The sequence below is a fragment of the Perca fluviatilis genome, chromosome 14 (genome assembly GCF_010015445.1).
Source record: "Perca fluviatilis chromosome 14, GENO_Pfluv_1.0, whole genome shotgun sequence".
In the NCBI taxonomy this organism is placed as follows: Eukaryota; Metazoa; Chordata; class Actinopteri; order Perciformes; family Percidae; genus Perca; species Perca fluviatilis.
This window is the reverse complement of record NC_053125.1, coordinates 19348787-19370455: the sequence shown is the minus strand read 5'-3', so window position 1 is coordinate 19370455 and position 21669 is coordinate 19348787. Positions and strand designations below refer to the sequence as shown.

General features: G+C 41.5%; 2 protein-coding genes across 4 annotated transcripts in view; both read left to right on the top strand.

Moving 5' to 3' along the window:
* Positions 1–820: 820 nt before the first annotated feature.
* sf3b2 (splicing factor 3b, subunit 2) lies at positions 821–13093 on the top strand. Of its 2 annotated transcripts, XM_039822119.1 has the most exons (22): positions 918–1047; positions 1528–1574; positions 1983–2033; positions 2361–2591; positions 2878–2928; positions 3191–3287; positions 3473–3567; positions 3949–4057; positions 4144–4244; positions 5040–5303; positions 5434–5556; positions 6065–6145; positions 6289–6516; positions 7652–7801; positions 7972–8061; positions 9017–9124; positions 9308–9415; positions 9815–9957; positions 10399–10500; positions 11073–11172; positions 11294–11485; positions 12687–13093. In XM_039822119.1, exons 1-22 carry the CDS (start codon positions 918–920, stop codon positions 12756–12758), a joined length of 2673 nt encoding a protein of 890 aa, XP_039678053.1. In that variant the 3' UTR covers positions 12759–13093. The 2 variants fall into 2 exon arrangements, with proteins under 2 accessions (XP_039678055.1, XP_039678053.1); XM_039822121.1 differs by lacking the exon at positions 2878–2928 and having other exon boundaries at positions 821–1047; positions 12687–12758.
* Positions 13094–17149: 4056 nt separating this feature from the next.
* LOC120572670 (phosphofurin acidic cluster sorting protein 1) overlaps positions 17150–21669 on the top strand; it is a 70374-nt gene continuing 65854 nt past the window's right edge. For both annotated transcript variants that reach the window (XM_039822008.1, XM_039822006.1), the window contains exon 1: positions 17150–17736. In XM_039822008.1, the coding sequence (XP_039677942.1) occupies positions 17582–17736 (155 nt within the window). In that variant the 5' untranslated portion in view covers positions 17150–17581. The remainder of the gene's footprint in view (positions 17737–21669) is intronic.

The following is a 21669-nucleotide window of genomic DNA, read 5'->3' as shown; positions in this document are numbered from 1 at the left end:
TTTATATGCACTTTATAGGACTCATTTGACATTAGATACAGTTTTAACAATAAAACAACACGTAGCCTATCCATAACGTTGTGCATTATGGAAGTTTCATGTGTCCGTATGAAAGCTATTTTAGTTTGTTTTTGTAGGCCTACTTAAGTGCATATTAAAACCTTTCTTACATTTTAAACTAGGCTATTTTTGATTTGGACCACTAATTTCAGTGGAGAATATTGTCCTTTTTTCTCCACAACATGTATTTAACTGCTACAAATGAATATTGCCGACAGTAGCCTATGTCAGCATCTCATCACCTAAATACGATGCATTCTTCTCCTGACCAAAATTAGTTGAAATACTTAGCTCAATCTCAACCTTTTGCAACATCAGAAAGCTGTGTACACATTAATGCAATAACATAAGACAGGTGCCATTCTGCTGAAAACTGCTTAAAACTTTTATTTTATTTTTAAGATGAAATACATCTCTCATTTTGAATGTATAGGACTTTTACTCAGATTGGTACATTTTTTTTAAATCCTAATAGCCTTGTTATGTTTGTTAAAAGGTGTTTGTGCATCAACATTTTTAAAACAGTCTATTAGTTTTGATAGTGATGTTGATTTTAGCAAGAAATATCAATGTAGAAGCTTACAGAGCTTCAATGCTGTGTTTAAACATAATGTATTTTTAAAACAAAATTCCATACTAACCCATAATGATTATAGGAATGTGAAGAAAAATTCAAGGTGACAACACGGACATCTAGAGGCAATATTAGTAAACGCGACGTTCCTCCTTTCGGACTTCATGTCCCAGCAGGGAGTGCGAGGGAGGGTTTCCCGTGCTGCTTTGCAGCAGTCCCGTTCTGCGCAGCTCGCGTGTTCTCTCCGCAACAGCCGCCGTTGTTTCATTGAGAGAATCTGAACATGGCGTCCGACGGACCACCGGGCACCGAATCTCTCCCGTCCGATTTAGGCAGTGCGATTGCGGCATTGAACACATGGAGCCATCCGGAGCTTCAGTCCAAGCTGGCGGAGCTGGGAGCGCCCACGATGGGTAAGGAAAGACGAAGAGCATACTGGGAGAAGGACTGTGTTTAGCTAGTCAGTTGCTAACGCTAGCCACACTACAAACGCAACACTTCCGTTACAATGTGCTGAAGCTAGGCCTGTGCTGTGTTTACATTATTTGAAATGTACATCCAGTATCTAATTATGCAAAAAATGTGCATCTATAATGTGTTGAAAGCAGCGCTAACAACATATATCTGGTCACGGGGATAAGTTGCCTATTGATTTAGCTGTTAGCTTGCAGGCTAATTTCAGTGAAGATGAAGGGTCATGTAACGTTAAGCCCTTGTCAGAGTTTACGTTAGCTAACTTCTGTTAGTCCGTTAAGTGTTGAAAATGGCTTAATTAGTGTGGAAACACAGCTTACATTCAAAGAAGAGTCAGTGCAATGTTATATCATGATTGTTGTTAACAGTTAAAAACTACATTAACGTGACTTCCTTGAATTACATTTTTCGTCATTCAGGTCCCAGAGAGGAGCTAATGGACCGACTGAAGGGCTACATGATTCAGGTAAATGTAACTACAACGTCTGTGCCTTTTTAGTTATAAGCATGTAGCAGACATTCCGAAGCATTGATGCTGAGTTTCTTGATTGTTTGGACATGTTGATAAGGAAAAGCACGTTCTATTCCTGCACTTTTTTCAGCAGCTCTCCTACTTAACTACCACACAGCTATATGTGGGACGGGTCTGCTTCACATATAGCATTGTTGACCAACTTGCAGCTACACATGACTAGACAGGGATGAAGTAGTGCCTCGCTCATGCATGCCTCACACATAGATGGGAAGAGAGGCCAGTGTCGACTCTTCTGAACTCTTCCATTTATTGCGATTAACTATACGCTGCACAATCACTGTCCCAGACACTGCTGCTCAAAAAGTCCCTTCACTCTTCTGTGCATGTTTCCCTCTGCAGACTGGGATACTCCTCAGCAAACCTAATGATGACAAACCAATGGGCTCCCAGGTAAAAGTCACATAATCAAATTGAAAACACAGCTGAAAATGTACGAAGCATTTTACATGTATATATTATTATGCACCATTTTCTGGTACTTGACAAAATAGTAATTAAAGATGTAGAATGATCATATCTGGTTACATAACCATGCAGTTGCTGTCAAACAAAATTTAGAAGGAGCAGCTTCATTTCTCTCTCACTACATGATGAAATATGTTTCATATGAAGGGTACATTACATTCATGTTTTGTAAATGGAAAAGGAATAACACGATTGAAGCTTCAAACACAACCTCACATTATCCTCACAGTCTCCTGTTTCTTCCTCCTCCAGATGCCAGGCATCCCCCCCATGCCCCCAATGCCCATGCCACCCATGCCTCCTGGTATAGGCATGCTCCAGGCTATGAGCATGATGCCCGGAGGGCCCCCTCCACCCGGCATCCACATGGGCATGGAGCCCCCAGGTTTGCCTCCTCCCGGCCTATCGCAGGAGGATCAGCTGAAGATGGCCCAGCACAGAGCAGCCATAGTGTTACAGCAGGAGGAGAGAGCCAAGCAGCAGGTGAAGTCCACTGACTATGTAGTCCACTTGTTGCTTTCAGCATTCCCTTTCAAACACAAACAACACTGAGATGCAATCAGTCTGTGAGCTGGTAACGTCCTCAAAGCCAGGAACACAAATGATAGAAAACAACCCCAAAATCTCTGCTTTGGATAGTAGAATCTGACTACCACCACAGAAACAACTGTCACACAGAGTTTCAGTCACTATAGAGCAGACAGAGATACTGTAAAGTGACTTTTTGTTTGACTGTTGCTCAGTCATTCGTTGATTCTGTGTATCACAGGGTGATTCCCGTGTCATGGATGAACAGGATCTCCTGGAGCAGCAGAAAAGGGTGAGGCAATAAAGATAGTCCACCTCGTCAGATCGAGCTTGACTTCAGATTTAGAGATTTGAGAAATGAAACAAACACTCTTTGGAAAGAGTTTTTGTACATTTCTAAATTTATAATAAAAAAAAAAAAATAAAAAAAATCAACTTACACCGGTTAGGGCACATCCTTTTCTCTTTCCTCTTTTTTGGTTTGCACACCCTTGATTCAACTCCTTTTGGTTAACCTTGTGTTTTAAGTCCCATCTCCTTCCTTCCTGTGTCAGGCTGCAGTGCTGCTGGAACAGGAGCGTCATCAAGAGATGGTTAAGATGCAGCAGGGTCCAGGGCCCAGAGGCATGCCTCCTGTCAACGCAGTGAGAGGTATGTTAGTGGTGATTAAAGTCAAAAAGAGCATTATATTTCCAGAAAAAAAGATTAGTGTGCATGACCGCAGTTTCATCTGTACTCTGAGGGCCTAACTTTTTATACCACATGTTTGGTGTAAATGATCACATCATAAATAATGTTTAATCACCTGCAATCTGTGTTTTTAAATTGTTTTGCAGGTATGGATCCTCGTGGGCCGCTGCCTCCTGGTGTCAGTATGATGCCGACTCAGAAACAGAGAGTGCCACCTCCACCAGGAGAAGATAATAGAGAGGTAAACCGATTCTTCCCCCCCCCCAATGCATCTTGTGTACCATACTTCAGTTTAGTTGTGATTTCAGTTAGGTTTTTTCATTTTTTTCTGTTGCTCAATCACACAGACTCTATAAAACTTGCTTTTTAACTTGTTTTGCTCTTGATCGCTGGTCTTGTATGCTTGCACATGTATACATATATTATCGTCCCAATTTAAGCTAAAAGATGGACTGTGCAACGCTACCAAGCCATGTCCGAGCGATGTGCGTCGCTGCAACATAAGTTACATTTTCCGTAGGGTCCCTATCTCCACATACCTACGTACATAGCCACGGCGTAGATTTAACGCAGAAGCATTAATCACGCTTTAGTCACAAGTGTTTGTTTGCTTCCATTCCAGATGTGGCAGGGCGAGGAGGTAAGCGTCAGTGGGCCCAAGATCCCTCAAGCTCTGGAGAAGATCCTCCAGCTGAAGGAGATCAGACAGGAGCAGCTCACCGACCCCGCAGGTCAGTACAGCTGGTACTCTTGTGTTTTACTGGAATATTTAGGATGTGGTAGCATTCAGGTTCATAATCTGATTTGTCCGTTTCAGAAGAAGAAGATGACGAGGGAGCAGAGATGGACCTGAACAGCTCCTCTGCACCAGTCATGTCTGAGACCGAAGACGACGACAGTCAGATATCTAAAAAAGATGTAAGTCTTTTCTCTCACACCCCCTCTCACACCTTTCTAGGCCGCTGTACTTGTGATATATCAGTAGAGCTGCAAAGATTAATCGATTAGTTGTCAACTCTTAAATTAATCGCCAACTATTTTGATAATCGATTAGTCGGTTTGAGTAATTTTTTAAGACAAAAGTAAAAATTCTTTGATTCCAGCTTCTTAAATGGGAATGTTCTAGTTGCGTCTCTCCTCTGTGACAGTAAACTGAATATATTTGAGTTGTGGACAAAACAAGACATTTGAGGACATCATCTTCGGCTTTTGGGAAACACTGATCCACATTTTTCACCATTTTCTGACATTTTATAGACCAAACAACTAATCGAATAATCGAGAAAATAATCGACTATCAAAATAATCGTTAGTTGCAGCCCTATATATCAGTTGTTTTGTGTTACTACAGCACTCTACTAATTGTATTATGGTAATTCTGTGGCAAATTCACTGATTCAGCACCTGAGAAATTCAGCATTAATCATCTTGGATATTTAAATCTTATCTCATACATAAATTAATGAGGGCAGATGTGTTTTTATGAAAACAGAACCTGAACTGACTGTGCATTTTCACGCTGCTACCACAGTCCTTTTTGTGTTTTCATATTTGCCAGTCATCACAATGAAATAGGCCCTCTGTTTGTACTGCCTGTGTTTATATAAGTGCATAACATGAAGTAATGCATAAAGAGCCTTTTTTTTTCTCTCTCGCATGTTTTAATAAATACCTAAAAGTTGTTTGGACGCTAATGTTAGAATTTTCCTTCAGAAAAACCGCAGACGCAGAAACCGCAAGAAGAAGAGCAAGAAGAAGCGCGCACTGGAGAAGAAGGAGCAGGCGGAGGAGCAGCAGAAGAAGGAGAGCAGAGACAAGGACAAGGACAAAGAGAAAGAGAAAGACAAGGACAAAGAGAAGGACAAAGAAAAAGAGAAGGACAAGGAGCCTGAGGTGGAGATCGAGTATATCACAGAGGAGCCGGAGATCTACGACCCCAACTACATCTTCTTCAAGAGGATCTTTGAGGCGTTTAAGGTGGCTACAGAGCACTGTTGACTATTTGTTTACTATACGGCAAAAGGCTGTGGTTTTTGATGCATTCACGTGTATTAAGGCATTTGCTTCGGTTTTGCTGTAATGCAACCATTTCCCTTATTTCTCCTAGCTGACTGATGATGTGAAGAAAGAGAAGGAGAAGGAGCCCGAGAAGGCAGAGAAGCAGGAGGCGGCCGTGCTGCGGAAAAAGGGCTTTGAGGATGAGAAGAAAGACAGCGATGACAGCGATGAGGTTTGAATCCTTCCTTCTGTTAGTCAGGGTTTCCACGGGGTCTTAAAAAGTCTCAAATTTCAAAATTGTAGGCCTTAAGAGTCTTAAATTTGCTGAAGTATTGTGTGCTAGGTCAGGTCTTAGTTTCCCTACGTCCATGCAACGCTACGTCAAATGCTCTATTTTTCTCTATTCCGTGGTCTTGTAGTGGTCTTTCTTTCGCTAGTCCAAATATAATTTCCAACTTGCAACTTATATTGCAGTCCATCAGCTTTTATGTTATTGGCGCAAGTCTCTTTAGGATTGTACCACAGACATAAAACGGATTTAATTCATCGGCTACGGGGGAAGTACAAGTTTAGCGATACTTGGCTTAAAAAAAGAAAGGTCTTAAATTTCATTCATAATGGTCTTAAAAAGTCTTAAATCTGACTTGATGAAACCTGCAGAAACCCCGGTTAGGAAAATGGAACAGAACAAAATCCTGTTTGTTTACACGCAAAACATTTATAATATTTTCCATGTACAGGACATGAGACCAGATGTCCCCAAACTCTCAAAGAAGAAGCTGAGGAGGATGAACAGGCTCACTGTGGCCGAACTTAAACAGGTAAATTAAGGCTAACAGTCATAACTACTAACCATGATTACGCCTGTCTTCTAGAATAATTGGGATTGCTGTTGCGATCCAAAGTTTCAGTACTATCGATAACCTTTTCATCTCATTTTCGCCTCCTGTCTTCTTTGTTCCAGCTGGTTGCTCGTCCAGATGTAGTGGAGATGCATGATGTGACGGCCCAGGAGCCCAAGCTGCTGGTCCACCTAAAGGCCACCAGGAACACGGTGCCGGTGCCCCGCCACTGGTGCTTCAAACGAAAGTATCTGCAGGGCAAGAGAGGTATAGAGAAGCCTCCGTTTGAGCTGCCGGAGTTCATCAAGAAGACGGGTATCCAGGAGATGAGGGAGGCCCTGCAGGAGAAGGTGCGATACCAGAGTGACAGTCATTCATTTTCCAGCCGCTCCTTTCAACTTTTCTATTTTTAAGGACATCCTGTGAAATTCAGATGCAGTTGCAGTTAATTTGAAAACCTCAAAGATAAAAAGTTGTGCGAACTATGTGAATTAAGTCTAGTTCAGACCCAAGATTAGCAAAGAGACAAAACTGTTTTAGAACGTCACAGGGAAAAGTTTCAGCGGTCTGAACCGGCCCGTCTCAGCTCGACTCAAGCCAGCTGATGGTTCCGTTGCTACTCGGCTGGTCCAGTTGCAGAGACCGGTTTTAGAACGTAAGGGACGTCACCCGTTTCAACAGCCAATAGAGAAGTCAGCTGGTAAAGTCAGCTATAAACTATAGAAATATATAATGATCCATAATCCATTTTATTTTTATGTTACCAACAGCTGGTTGAAATGGCAGAGTTTTAAACGGAGCCTCAACGACTGCCCGATAGCGCGGTAACGATATATGGTCAAGCGAGTTAAGAGAGTGACTGACTGAAAAGAGGCAGCGCCCAGTGGCGTTAGAAGAACGCGTTTTCGCCGATTCATCACTAGAAATGCAACTGTAGCAAGCATCTCAATGCCACTAATGTTACCCAGATTCATATTTAGATGAAACTAATTATATATCCAGCTACAAAAAGCCAAAAGTCGGAAAGTACAAAGAGGCGTTGTTATGGAGATGATACGTCGTCTCAACTCGTTGCATTGGTGTGAGCTGGTCGGTCTTAGAACGCTGCAGATTCTGTTTCAATTTGTCTCGTCGCGACTCTTTAGTCTGACCTGGGCTTTAGGAGAAGTTGAGAATTAATGAAATGTTCTGGTGTATTGATGATGACCAAATGGAGCAGTTGTTTAGATTTAATAGTATGTATGTATGTATGTATGTATGTATATGTGTGTGTGTGTATATATGTTGGCGACCTTTGTTTCTAAAGCCTGGCAAAAAAGACGAAGGTTTATTGGTTTAATGTATGTTGCTATTTTGATATCTGGTCCCTTGCTATAAGTAATGGTGTCTTGTAAGCCAGTTTGGGCTGGGCTTACTTTTTGTGCGCATGACACACAATAATAAAATGATTCCTTCATTCATTCATTCATAATCTTCCTTTTTCAGGAGGACGCCAAAACCATGAAAACCAAAATGAGGGAGAAGGTTCGTCCCAAGATGGGGAAGATCGACATTGACTACCAGAAGCTCCACGACGCCTTCTTCAAATGGCAGATCAAACCCAAACTCACTATCCACGGAGACCTTTACTACGAGGTACTAGACCATGAGAATTTGAGTTCTCTTACCTTTTTAAGCAAAATCTTTTTATAAACAATTTTTTTATTATTGTTCCATGGCAACCATCCTCCCTGGAAGTGAGTAGTCAGTGCTGTGAGCTCCCACTGAGTGACCTGCTGTGTGTGTGTGTTTTTGTGTGTCTGCAGGGAAAAGAGTTTGAAACTCGTCTGAAAGAGAAGAAGCCGGGGGACCTGTCTGACGAGCTGCGTATCGCTCTGGGCATGCCTGTCGGACCTGTAAGATCCACAAACATTATAATTCCTTGTAAATTAAAAATATTCCTTGTAAAAATAACACCTTAAAACCACAACTGCCATAGGTAAATGCTAAGTTGGCAAGGCACTGAAATGGAGTGCAATCTCAAATAATACACACAAATATGACCATATAGTGTTATCCAGATGTTCTGTCACTTTCCCAGTCATCCTGATGTGTCGCTCTCCTTGTTACTGCTTTTGGGTGTAGGAGCGTACAGGCTGTGAAAATGAATCTCCTGTAAAATGAGACGTGACAAGACTTGTTTATTCAGAGACACCGTAACGAGGAGAGGAACACAGCGGCTGAGATGATGACAGTTATAAAAAACATACCTGGGAAGCTTTTCTTTTAGGGCTGGGCGATATGGAGAAAATCAAATATCCCAGTATTTTTGACCAAATACCTCTATCGATACCGCAACGATATTGTAGTGTTGACTATTGGTGCTTTCCACAAAATATTTACACAATGCCGTTTCTGATAAATAATCATGAGTAATGTGGATATAATGATTAATTTGGTAAAGGCAAATAATAGAACAGTTACAACAGTCTGGTAAGTTCAGAAAAGTACATCACTTTACTGTAATGCAGCCTTTAAAACCAGGAAAAGACTACACTTATGCCATATTACGATATCCAAAATCTAAGACAATATCTAGTCTCATATCACGATATCAATATAATATTGATATATTGCCCAGCTCTATTTTCTTCGTATATTAGAACTTGATAAATGAATGTTGAACATATTTTTTTTTTTTAGCTCAAATAAACCCTCAGAGAGCCAGCAGTGTTCCACACAGGATCCAAATAGAATAGTTTTGGCTTTGCCACTGTTTCAAGGTGTGCACTCTCTGCTGTTTTCAAACATCTATTGAGGAAGCAGTGCGGGTCAGTGAGCTTACGTTGCCAGTGTCTCTTCCCCCCCCAGAACGCCCACAAGGTGCCCCCTCCCTGGTTGATAGCCATGCAGAGGTACGGCCCCCCTCCCTCCTACCCCAATCTCAAGATCCCCGGACTCAACTCCCCGATCCCAGAGGTAAGACAACTACTATTGTGCGTACAAATGTTTTCCAGTGTGCAAACTTAAATGGGGTTTTTATACAAGAGTGGACTTTTATTTTACAACAACAAAGATTACTTGATATGCTATAAATGTGTCAGTTGGTCATATTGGCTTGTTCTTGTCGTCTCCTTCATCCTCTTGTTCTCTGCCCGTTAGAACTGTACGTTTGGTTATCACGCCGGAGGCTGGGGGAAGCCGCCAGTAGACGAAATGGGCAAACCGCTTTACGGTGATGTGTTTGGAACAAATGCTGCAGACTTCCAGGTCAGGACTACACAGCCTCTTACACGCACACACACACACACACACACACAAAACTGTGGGAGTGCTTGTAGTTTCTTCGCAGAAGCTGTAGATCTAATATAATATGAAAGATGTGCTTCCTTTTCCTGGAACGGTTTGGAAATGTATACTGTATACCATTCGCTGGTTGTGTATCGTCTTTTAAGCTAAAATAAATGAACATATAACGAATATAATATCACAGGAAAAAATATTCAACAAAATCAAAATATTAAACAGAAAAGACTTTAAGGTTTAAATTTGTCCGAATCCTGATTTAAAGATCTGCATTTTTAACTTAATGAGGTTTGCATACACCCAGATTGTTAATTGCCAGACCTATGGACGAATATGTCTAATATATGTTGACTATGCGATCAGGCCAAAGCGGAGGAGGAAGAGGTGGATCACGCACCGTGGGGAGAACTGGAGCCTTCAGATGAGGAGTCGTCAGAGGAAGAGGAGGAGGAGGAGAGCGACGAGGAGAAACCAGACGAAACTGGATTCTTCACACCAGCAGACAGGTACTTGATGGTCAACACTTAAATCAAGATATCCTAAAAATATCATTCTGGAAGAGTCTCATTCCAAGAGCAATGAGCTGCAATGTTAAATGCCAGTTTTCCATTACATTCTTATCAATGCGCACACAGACTAATGTCATTACTGTTATTGACCAATGTAGTTATAAGATCAACTGGCCAGTGAACTATCAGACTAAAGGACCAGGTCTGATCTTTTGAAGACTGCTGTGTGCATATCCTTGTCCACCTCTGTCATTTGCTTGCTTTTCCTTATTTTGTGTATGCCTAGATGAGGGAGGCCATTTCCGCCTATATATGTTTCAGATCACTCTCAAAGCTAAAAGTCCTTAATGTTTGTACACACACACAAAGATGCAATCATGGAGAGGGACACGCATGGTTGAACTCATCGTGTACTCTATCTCATTGTGTGTGTTTCAGTGGGCTGATCACCCCTGGAGGCTTCTCATCGGTACCCGCCGGCATGGAGACCCCCGAGCTGATTGAGCTGAGGAAGAAGAAAATCGAGGAGGCCATGGATGGGTGAGTGTGTTGTCACGGCAACTCTGCTGTTTTAATTTCCCATTTACTCCCAACAGTAGAGCTCTTTCTGTTTTGATGCACCACAGGCTATAAACAGACGGAGCACTTGACTTTTTCATTTCCAGTTAATGGGTTTTATTAAAAGAGCTTAGAATATGACAAATGAAAACATTTATGCAACATTTACGTAAACCTCTCTATATAAATGGTGCTCATCTAAAATGAACTTTTACTTAACTACTTTTTACTGCTCAACATCGTAAAGTATTTTCTCCCTACTGTAAATCTCCATAAGGTGTTAATGGATCAAGTGTTATTTGTTGTCTGCTCATCTAATAGAACATATGTTGTTTTATGAAATATGATTATTGTTCTGAGGTATTTCGTATGGTATGAATCATTGTCCTCTAAAGGTCTGTATAAGCTAACGGCTAATCAGCTGGAAGTGACCACCAGCCACATCAGTCTGTAACCAACAATCATTTAGAGATATTGTCCAGTTCTAAAACCTTGTTGTTTAAAATGGAAAATAATGAATGACCAATATGCGCTAAAACACTCTTTGTCAATAGAAACGAGACGCCACAGCTATTCACAGTGCTCCCAGAGAGACGAACTGGCCCCATAGGAGCAGCCATGATGGCCTCGACACACATCTACGACGTGTCAGGGGTAAGACGAGTCTGTTATGTCCAAATAAAGTCAAATTATGCGATGATCCGTCTGTAGCCATTCCTTAAAACACTTTCTCTGTCTTTTTCTTCCTCTTGTTTTCCCTCTCTGCTGTCTTCAGGCTATGGCAGGCCGTAAGGCAGGCGGAGGGCAGGAGTCCCAGGGCGTAGAGGTGGCCCTGGCTCCAGAGGAGCTGGAGCTGGACCCCATGGCCATGACGCAGAAGTACGAGGAGCACGTCAGAGAACAGCAGGCCCAGGTGGAGAAAGAGGACTTCAGCGACATGGTGGCTGAGCATGCTGCCAAACAGAAGGTACAGAGACAAGTTAAAGCCCTTTTTCATAAAGAAATGTGCTTTTTTTTTATGTTCTTGATTGCTGATTGATATAACACTCCAGTAATACAATTTATAGTTCTTGAAAGTGTTTACATTTGCTCTCCTGAAGTCTGATTGGCGAACAGAAAAGGTTATGTTTCTAGGTAGCTGCAGCAGAAGAATTTTACATAGATAAATGTAAAAGAACCATACAGTATATGTAGTTCCTACAGTTAGAATATAGTCAATACAAATCCAATGATAAAAGCTTCTGAAGTTGTGGTACCACTGTCAATACCTATGGAAAAGTTTGTTCTTAAGTCTCAGCAAGTGTGATTGTTATAGGTAATATTAGTTAAAATTTAGTTGAGATTAAACCGTATGTGCTATGCTTATGCTACATTATGCTGCTATTACTTAATGCATTTTCCCTTATTAACTACACTGTGAGACTTTGGTTAAAGGTGCCCTGCCACACAAAACCGTTTTTACTTGTATTTTTGGAAATATGTTAGGTCCATATGTGTTTGTGTTATGTCGTGAATGTGAAAATGAACTGCTACCTCCTCTGTCAGCTCTAGCCACTATAAAGAAATAAGCGGAGAAATCAGGCCAATTACAAAAGCTGGTCAGTCTGACATCATGTTGCCTGAGCTCAAAACTATTCATGAGCTCGCCCAGTTGCGCTGGGTAAAGGTGATAGTCAGGCTCTCATTGGCTAGTTGTTAGCCAATCAGCCGAGTCAAGCAGCTTAGTTCGTTAAATATTAATGAGAACTGGCACAAATCGAACTGAGTCTTCCTGCAGGCTTTCTATACCACGCTAGAATGGCTTGAAACAAGGTAACCAAGGCATTTTTTCCACAAAAATTGTTAGAGTCCATGGTAGAACTTCAGACATTACCACAAAGTAATGACATATGTGTGGCAGGGCACCTTTTTAAAAAGAAAACATGCTCCTTTCCTCAATAACAAGTGACCAGCTGCATCATAAGAAATGGAACAGTTGGTTATATTTTAACCCCACGGGATAAACTGATCACCGCTTATGTACGGAGGAAAAACAGGACTCCACAAGGAAAGTGGGAGGCTATTATTGCAGTGCAGGGTTTAGTCATTTCAGTTTTCCCTTTGTGGTGACATTTGAATATTAATCAGCTCTGTATTTCCCCCCTCTCTGCTTGTTTGTCACCGTACAGCAAAAAAAGAGGAAGGCCCAGCCGCAGGACACACGAGGCGGTGCCAAGAAATACAAAGAGTTCAAGTTCTAGAGCACAAACCCCACGACGGAGCGCTGCGAGAGAACGAGCTGCCACAACAGGAAATAAAAGAGGAAGAGCTGTACTCAGATTTTAACTTTGGAGGATACAGACTGCAACATCAATCATCTGTTACACCAGTAACCGTAAACACAGTTTTGTTCCTTTTTTTTTTTTAAACTATAAATAGATGATCGTTTCGTGACATAATCCCATGTCACATGAAAATGGTGACCTGTTTTCTCCATTTGACCCTACGTTTTACGTCTTGGTTATTTTGTCTTTGTAACCATGGTTTTTTCTGTTTTTTGTAAATAAATGAATGATGACAAGAGTTCACAACTGCACTGCCCCTGGTTTCCATTTAAATATAATTCATTTTATCGTTTGAGGAGTTACTGTAATTAGATAATTATGCTGCAGGTAAAATGCAAGGTAATTGTCTGATCCAGTCACCAGCAAAGAGACTGCAGGCTGAAATGAGCTCTCACTTTGCATCTTTATTTACTAGTACAGTAAGGACATGGCCTAAGCCACCATTTTGGACACTGAAATATGTTCTCTGTAAGAAATTTGTGGGGTGGGTTATTTACATGAGTTCACGTTGTTTGATTACACATGTTGGAGGTTTTAAGGCTGATTCTGATCAGGTCTGTAGTCAAGACCTTTTAGGTTTCGTCCAAACAAGCTCGAGAACCAATAGAAGCAGGCCAGCTTGATTTGGTTAATACTAAAATTGTAGAGAACTTGATTACTGCAGTCCTAGTTCTGGTCAGTGGTGAAAGATTAGATTCAGATATTTTTATGTAGATTATTTTTGCCTTTAATTTGACAGGACAGCTAGGTGAGAGGGGTGAGAGAGAGAGGGGGAGGAGGGATGCAGGAAATCGTCACAGGTCGGATTCAAACCCTGGACCTCTGCATCGAGGCATAAACCTCTCAGTATACGTGCGCCTGCTCTATCCACTGAGCCAACCCAGCGACAGTATTTAGATATTTTACTTAAGTAAAAAGTAGTGATGCTACACTTTAATTATAATCTGTTAATACAATGTATTTATTTAATATTGCAATCTCGACATTGTAGTAAGGTCAGAACAAGTCATTTTTAATTTTCATAAAGAGCTACATGGGCTAAGTCATGTTAAGCAGCTCGGTTTCTACGGTAAAGCTGATGTCATTATCACTCAAGCCAAGATTTCGGGGGAGCACGAGCACAACATGCATGAGGGACTTTGTCTTGTAATGACCTATGGTAATGACTCATTCATTCCCACAAAATGCAACAAACTGCAGTCTACGCTTCTACCACTGGAGGGCAGCAGAGGACCCCGGACGTCTGGAGCACGGCGACCTGAATAGCTACAGCGGCCGCGTGATGTCATTTTTAGGCCTACACACACACACACACACACACACACACACACACACACACACACACACAGGGAGCAACAGAAAGGCTTTTACTGTCTTAAAAATACAACAGTGACCATACTGCCAATAATGTAGAGCCATATAAAATAGAGTCAAATAATCTATTACTATACTATTGCAAATAAATGTAATGAAATTAATGAATAGTATAATTGTGTTTCATAAGACAAAGTACAAACTTTATTGATTTTGATATTGGCTTTGGAGCCCGTGCAGTGTCACTTGATGACCTGGCAGATTTGGGGCACTGTGTAAAAAGTAACCCAGGATTATCCCGGGACTATGTTTTAATCTGATTGATTCTAATCTATTTATCAATGGCAGAGACTGGTAGTGGCAAAAGCATGTTAAAAAGAGCAGGGGAGGGCGTTTAAGTCATTCAGCTGATTATTCAGAGCGAGGGACGGAGAGTCTGCATGCTTTTAATTCCAGCTCATCAGTGAACCATCAGATTTCACTGATTATCACACCTTCAATCAAAGAGGAAGAGCTAGTTAGTGTCATCAGCATTTGTTTTGCCAAACTCTTCTCTGGTCTGTTCATGACTTAAAGAGACAAGCACCAAAACAGTGCTTTTCAGACAGAGGGTGCTTAGATGTAGCTTCCCTGCTGTCAAACTCCTGAATACTTAGTGTTGTCTCATAGTACTACCAACATTGTACTTGTTAAATGCTTAAAGTTAAACTTGTTATTCAAGTACTTTGAAAACACTAACAGAATGGACCAAAAACATTTTTTTGTAGTGGCCTATTTTTTTGCACCAAAAATCAAGCAGTACAGTGTTAGTTCATGCAGCAATGCTAGAAGGAAAAATGTATGTAACTGATGTCTTAATGGATTTGATGTAACTAAATATGCATGACAAATGTTGAAGAGTGAACATTCTGTTAAAGCACAACACAATTATCTGTTGACTTTCTGTTACATCATTAGGTATAAGTGGTTGCTGACATGCTCTCCAACCAGAAACAATTCATCAACAGTCATTTTATTATCATTTATTCAGCTAAGATATCTATATATATACTGTATATAAGATAGCGGTACCTTTTCATTTGGATCCAGTTAGTAAAACCATCTACAAACATTTCAAGCATATCATATTTTGTAAACCGCAATCACAGCTGTGATTATCTGCCAATAGAGAAACGAACGTCAATCGGATGGCAGCCAGCCATGCTGTGACGTTGGTGGAGTGATTAGGTCACCTTCTGATTCAAATTCAGATTCAGAGATCGTAATCATAGCCTTGCCTTTGTCACTTGAGGGTGCAAACACTGCATCTGTTTTGTGTTGCTACATTTGTACTTCATAATCAGCCTTGTAAATGTAAGAAAAATCTTTCCTGGACACAAAAAGATGGGTTTTCACTCTGCGTGTCTGGTTGTCATATGACACTTAAGGGAAATCGTCAACAAGCTCATAATATGATATGATAGCGAGCTGAATTCTCAGACTGTAACCGGTTTAGTACCTTTGTCTATTTGCCTGCTCACAACGGCTGAAAGGTGTGCGTGTGCGTGTGTGTGTGCGTGTGTGTGTTTGCGTGTGTGTGTGATTGTGCCATATGGACCTAAAATAAATTGCCAAATGTACCCACGCTGATCCTCAGTGAAACATCAGAATACCAATTGTTTTCCCCTATGAGAGTAATGCTGTGTAATACACATACAATACTCACTCATACAAAGTGTAATTCCACAGGTGGTGTGAGGGTAAAGCAGAATAATGGGTCAATATTGGCACTGGAGTTTACCTATGGTTTTATATATGGTTTCAATGATGGTTAAACTGATAAAGTACTGTAGGTATTATCTACTTGATAGAGGCTTCTAGCTGGCCAGAACGTTGCACCTGCAGGAACATTAATTCTGTTACTTTTTTGCATGTAAGTTGAAAATACTGAGTGCTGACACATTATACTGACTTATGCCTCGTTTATATAATCATGTTTAGTCAAAGATATTTTGACTACTATATATACTAGTTGTAGATTATGTAAAAAGCAGCATATACAGGAACATATCACAATGTCCAAAATATAAATGCAGTAAATTATTCTGAAATCACAGTTTGGTCAGTTTTTGATTGTTTATATATTTCAGAATACATTCTGTACGAATGTGAGATGTTAAGCTCTTTTTTTTTTTTTACGGTGGGGATCAACTGGCTAATTCATGGGGTCAAAGTTCACAAGGCAGCTTGCTTGCTTTCTCTCAAATTCAAATTTTCTTTATTCGCAGGACCATAGTTACATTTAGTACAAAGGATATACTCTACTTTGCATATACTGCAAACAAGGTTTACACAGTAAGTATAATAAATCAGAGTGTAAGAAAAAAAGAATACACCATATAACGTTACTGCTACTATACAGTACACCATACACTATACTATGATACATTACTGTGCAGCATAGTGTATTATAATGAAAACTATACTATTTAAATAATACATAAATATAATATACTGTATGTATACTCATATAATACAAATACTGTATATTAAATGATTTAAAAAATAAAATATTTGTTTTTACATTATATTATTTATAGTACTTTTTAAAAGGTGTTTGTTTTTTATGAATGCTTATAATAATAGTAATAATGAAGAATAAATACAATTAAACGATTTTAAAAATAGTCAAAACATAAATAGTGAAAACAAGTAATAGAAAAACATAATACATTCATTTCTTAACATATATTTAAATAAAAAATAACTGATTTAATAAAATAAATTAACAATTCAGTTCATTGAACCCTAGTAATATGTGGTAGCCTACATTTGAATAAGCTAGCTCAGTGCAACCTCAAAAAAAAAGGATAGAATCGTATGCAAAAAACAAACATATGAAGTAGCCTACAGTAAATGCAAGAATAGATGACACAACCCAGGATTAAAACAAACACAGTAACCACAGCACACTATTGGCCAGCCCCCTCTCTCTCTCTCTCTCTCTCTCTCTCTCGTGCTTCACGTCCTCTAACTGAAGAGGCGTAGCTCTTTGCTCTCTGCTCATTGTGCGACTACGGCGAGAGAAATTTCCGCTTCCTGCGCCGATAAACACCCCCCAACCAAAACCAAGTTGGGGTAGGGAGAAGACACACAGACGTACGCGGGGATTTGCCGCCTGACTACGGGTTTAAACCCCCCCCTGACGACTGCAATGGTTTCACTATCAGGCGGCGAATAGCACAAAACGTTATCAACTTTACGTTCACACTGTACGTTACACGGGAGCGTTTCGCGCATTTGCACTGCAGGAGCCTCTGAAAAAAAATAAGGCTAAGGAAGGAGGAGGACCACAGAAAAAAGGACAACACACACACAGAGAAGCCAGGCTACTACGGGTTTTCCTCCTCGCAGCTCCGACTGAAAGCCCGTTTTCAGCCTCCAGGATGTCGGAGCGAGGAGGGCTCCCGCGGACTGGGGGCGTCCCTTCGCCGCACATGCAGCCCTCCAAGCCGGTCTGCATCACCTCCAACCGGCCGGTCCACATGAACCTGTACGCTACCTGGGAGGTGGACCGCTCCTCACCCAGCTGTGTGCCCAGGTATGTGAAAGGGGGGCCACGGGCGAAAAAGCCAAGCATGACATGTGATTTTTGTGGAACTGGTTGTGAATGGGAAATGATCCAGTATGTGTGTTTACACTGGGGGATTTCAAATAGACAAACAGTAGGTGCCTATTTGAAAGTAGTATCCCCTCATGTGATAGGGTTGTTGCTGTTAATATAGGAAGATCAGAAGAAAAGTAATCATAACCCCTTCTTTGCTCTAATTGAGATATTTGCATGCCTTTTTTCTCTGATTGGATAATTGTTAGCCCCTTTAGGACCCTTGGAGACTCAGTTTATCAATCAGTTCACCCAAATAGCCATTAGCCAGTAGCTTTTACAACCCTAATGTTACACATGCCACACACAGGCATGCCTCCTGGTTATCATCCCCACTAATAAAGAGTGTTTGTGTTGGGGCAGCTGCAGCCCTTCCCCAGCCGATAGCCTCAGCTGTTGCCCACCGGATCAATGCAGACACCAAGATTGATGAAGCATTGGGTTGCAGCCTGTCACTGCAACTATAGAAGGCTATTTTGTTTCCATATACTGCTGTAACATCAGGCACTTTGATATATGGGTTTGTGAAAGAATAGGAATGCATTACAGATGCAGAAATTAATAATTATTGATCAAATCTTTTGCCTTTTTTACTTGACATGTTAATCATTACAGGCTATGAAAGTTGTTGTGTATGTTCATGTGGACGATGCAGCAAGGTCACAGTCGGCGAGACACCTTATCCATCTTAGCATAGAGCTTAACCTAGACATTCAAGTAGGCTTCTTTTGTTTGACTGAAGGGATTCAGCTGGCCGGCGTGTTCTGTATGTCAGGCTGCTGACGAGCAGATGCACTCGCTTGTGCAACCTGTGCTGGTTTCATTTGCATGAAAAGACACATATTGGATGTGATGTCCATATGTGCTCCAGCTGAAATCCGTCCCCTTGTGTTTATGATGTTGAGGTAATAACCGTGGTCATGAGTTAGATTCAAGGTCAAGGGTTAACCGCTGTCACTGAAGTGCCGCCCATGGTATTCACAAGCGCCGCTCAGCATACAGCGTGAGAGCGATGACGGATTTTTACAGCAAATCAAACTTGACATTGTCATGTAGTAAAGGAACATCTCAAGATCTTTATGTGAGCAGAATTGATTTAATTTTTTTATATCTGTGATGTCGACCAAAACATTTACCTGCACGTTCTTATTGCAGTGTTCACCTGTTAAAACGTAGCTTTTAAATCTGCAACTTCTGCACGTTTGCCCTGAAATTGTGTTATTTTATCCTAGTCAGAAGACTGAACTGCCTTGTTCCAGATGTTTAGGTTACTGAAAGCATTTAGTGGGAATAAAGCATACTGGTTAACCGATCATACAAAGCTCACATGCTGATGTCTTAATGCTGCTTTCTAAAATGCTTTGGGGCTTTACTGGGTTAGAGGCAAAGCCTCAAGGGTATGTTTTGCCTCAACATTTTGGCAATGTGTGTGCACCATGCGCTTGTGAATAAATGATACAGTCCTGGATCTAAATTTTGGAACAGCTAACATGAATAAAACATCCATTGTTAGCCTACATTTTAAATATCTTTCCTCCTGACCTTTCCTTTGCGGATTATTACATTATTTGTGTTTGTGTGCTAATATCCACAGACGATTTACAATATTTTGCCATTGTGCTTACCTAGAAATGTGATTGTGAACATTCTTGGGCTCTTTTTCACTGCAGTTGCAGCAACAGACGAACAGAGCCAGAAGAAAAGGGGGGTGGAGAGAAACAGAGGATGAGAGTGGGAGATGGCTCTGTCATGTACATTTAAATAGGAGTTCTCACAGACGCAAGCAGGAAGAAAGTCTTCAGAGACGGTGCAGACAACTAATCTGTGGCCCAGTCTTCCAGATCTTGAAGAACCTGCGTCTACTATAGACTGAAATGTAGTCCTGATGATGTTTTGCCATCAGCTAAATGTAGCCCGTTTGCTATTTGTTGCTCAATCTCTGTTGCTGCAAGAAGGACCTAGAACTTCCCCCCCTCTAGCAGAGGTGTTGTTGCTCTAACCTCTTCCTGTCTACCCAAAATGCCACTTGGTATGCTGTTTATGCAGCGCTGTGGATAGAATTTGCCCTGGCACGCACAAACATGCACTCAGCTGCTTACTCGTAATGTGTAGCGAAACCTGGAAAAGTATTAAACATATCATCCGCCATGGACTGTTTGTTGTGTGGCTTTTTTTGGGTCATATTCAGTGGGTGACAGGAAATATTCAAGAGAGAGATGATGTCACTATGCATGTACATATCCATTTTGGCAACAATGATACTGGGAAATATTTGTTATGAGGGACAGAAACACAGCTATCTGAAATCTGCCCCACCCTTCCTCATATCCATCAGCACGGCGTCCGTGCCTCTGAGGTCATCTCTGTGTTCAGCCTTCCTGACCTTCTATTCTATTGTTTACTAGGGAGGAATACACCATTTCACTAGCTCTAAACCAGCTCTTTCAGTGCAGTGTAGTAGGTGATTCCTCTCTCTGCAGTGTCATCAACACACACACACACACATACACTATCTAGGCACTCTCCTCGGTTCATTGGTTCTTCTTTCTCACCCTGGGGTGGGGGGCAAGTAATCCTACTGATGAGTACAGTAGCTCCTCTACCAGGGTTAAAGCCTCGCCTCACTCATATACGTAGAGGCTGTAGTGAATACACAGTAGCAGTTCTCAGGTGCATTTACTGTCAGGTGGAATGTGGACGGTGCCTGCCAGTGTTCACACCACAAATGGTTTGGATTCCAACTTCCAGCCGAGTTTAGTTAAGGCCTCCCTGTGCTGCTACTCTGCGTCAGGTATTCCAGGAATGGACCCTGTCGCAGAGCTCCTCGCCTTGCATTATTAACGAAGGGCTCCTTACAGAGCTAAAGGGAGAAAGTCCCATGACTCAGCTCCATAGATGGATGCTGGGTCACGAGTGAGTGGGGGGAGTCTCTTTCCCAGAGCAGCCATAAAGCTATAGGAAGGAGTGCGGAAATTGGGTCAGATTTGGACCATAGAGAAGACTGAAGAAGAGGATAGGTTTAAGCTTTTTTGGCTTGTACCTCCTTAAATGAAGCTTATGGCGTTTTTCCATTACGTGGTACCTGGTCGACTCGCCTCACCTCTACTCGCCTTTTTTTTGGTTTTTAATTACAAAAAAAAAAGTCCCTGGTACCGGCTATCAGGTACTTTTTTTTAGTATCCCCTCCGTCAAGGTTCCAAGCAAGCTGAGGCGATACCAAAAGGTGACGTGACAATCTGCAGACTACTGATTGGTCGGAGAGAATCATCACGAATCACTGCGTCATCATTGCTAGCGACAGACTGGGGTGTCCTGTGAACAAACCCGCCATTTTTAAATAGTTTAGCCAGCGGTGTTCTTTTTTTTTTTTGCTGCCTCCAACTTCTTTTGAAACAAAATGTTTCTTCTGGCTGTGGCAACAGCCACATGCCGAGAGTCAAAAACAACACACCTTTGACGTTGTGTGTGTGTCGGGTTAGGTCACGGCAGTTTTCTGCGGCGTCACTAGGACGACCAGCCACGCTTGCCTCAGGCATGAGGCGGTTCTAAATCTGCAATGGAAAATGGAGGACGGGGCACCGCTGTCGAGTAGAGTAGAGCTGCTACTAGCGGTGGGATGAGCGCCATCGGTCTACTTGTGACCAGTGTTGGGCAAGAAACAGCCTGTCTCTGTCCCCTCTCCTGACTTCAAAAATCAACAAGTAACTCCCGCTAAAACCCTGGATGCTTGTTTGTGTACGAATTAAACAAAAAAAAGACGTAACGTGATAATTACTTTTTCTTAGTTTCGAGGTGTGTAGGTTTTTTAACTTTAACAAAGCCAGGCTAGCCGTTTCCCCCTGCTTCCGGTCGTTCTGCTAAGCTAAGCCA

Excerpts from the sequence above, each read along its gene's own strand:
- sf3b2 (XM_039822119.1), top strand. The coding sequence starts at position 918 with ATGGCGTCCGACGGACCACCGGGCACCGAATCTCTCCCGTCCGATTTA. Across the intron at positions 3,288-3,472 it reads TCCTGTCAACGCAGTGAGAG|GTATGGATCCTCGTGGGCCG; the intron begins GTATGTTAGTGG and ends ATTGTTTTGCAG. Across the intron at positions 5,304-5,433 it reads GGATCTTTGAGGCGTTTAAG|CTGACTGATGATGTGAAGAA; the intron begins GTGGCTACAGAG and ends TATTTCTCCTAG.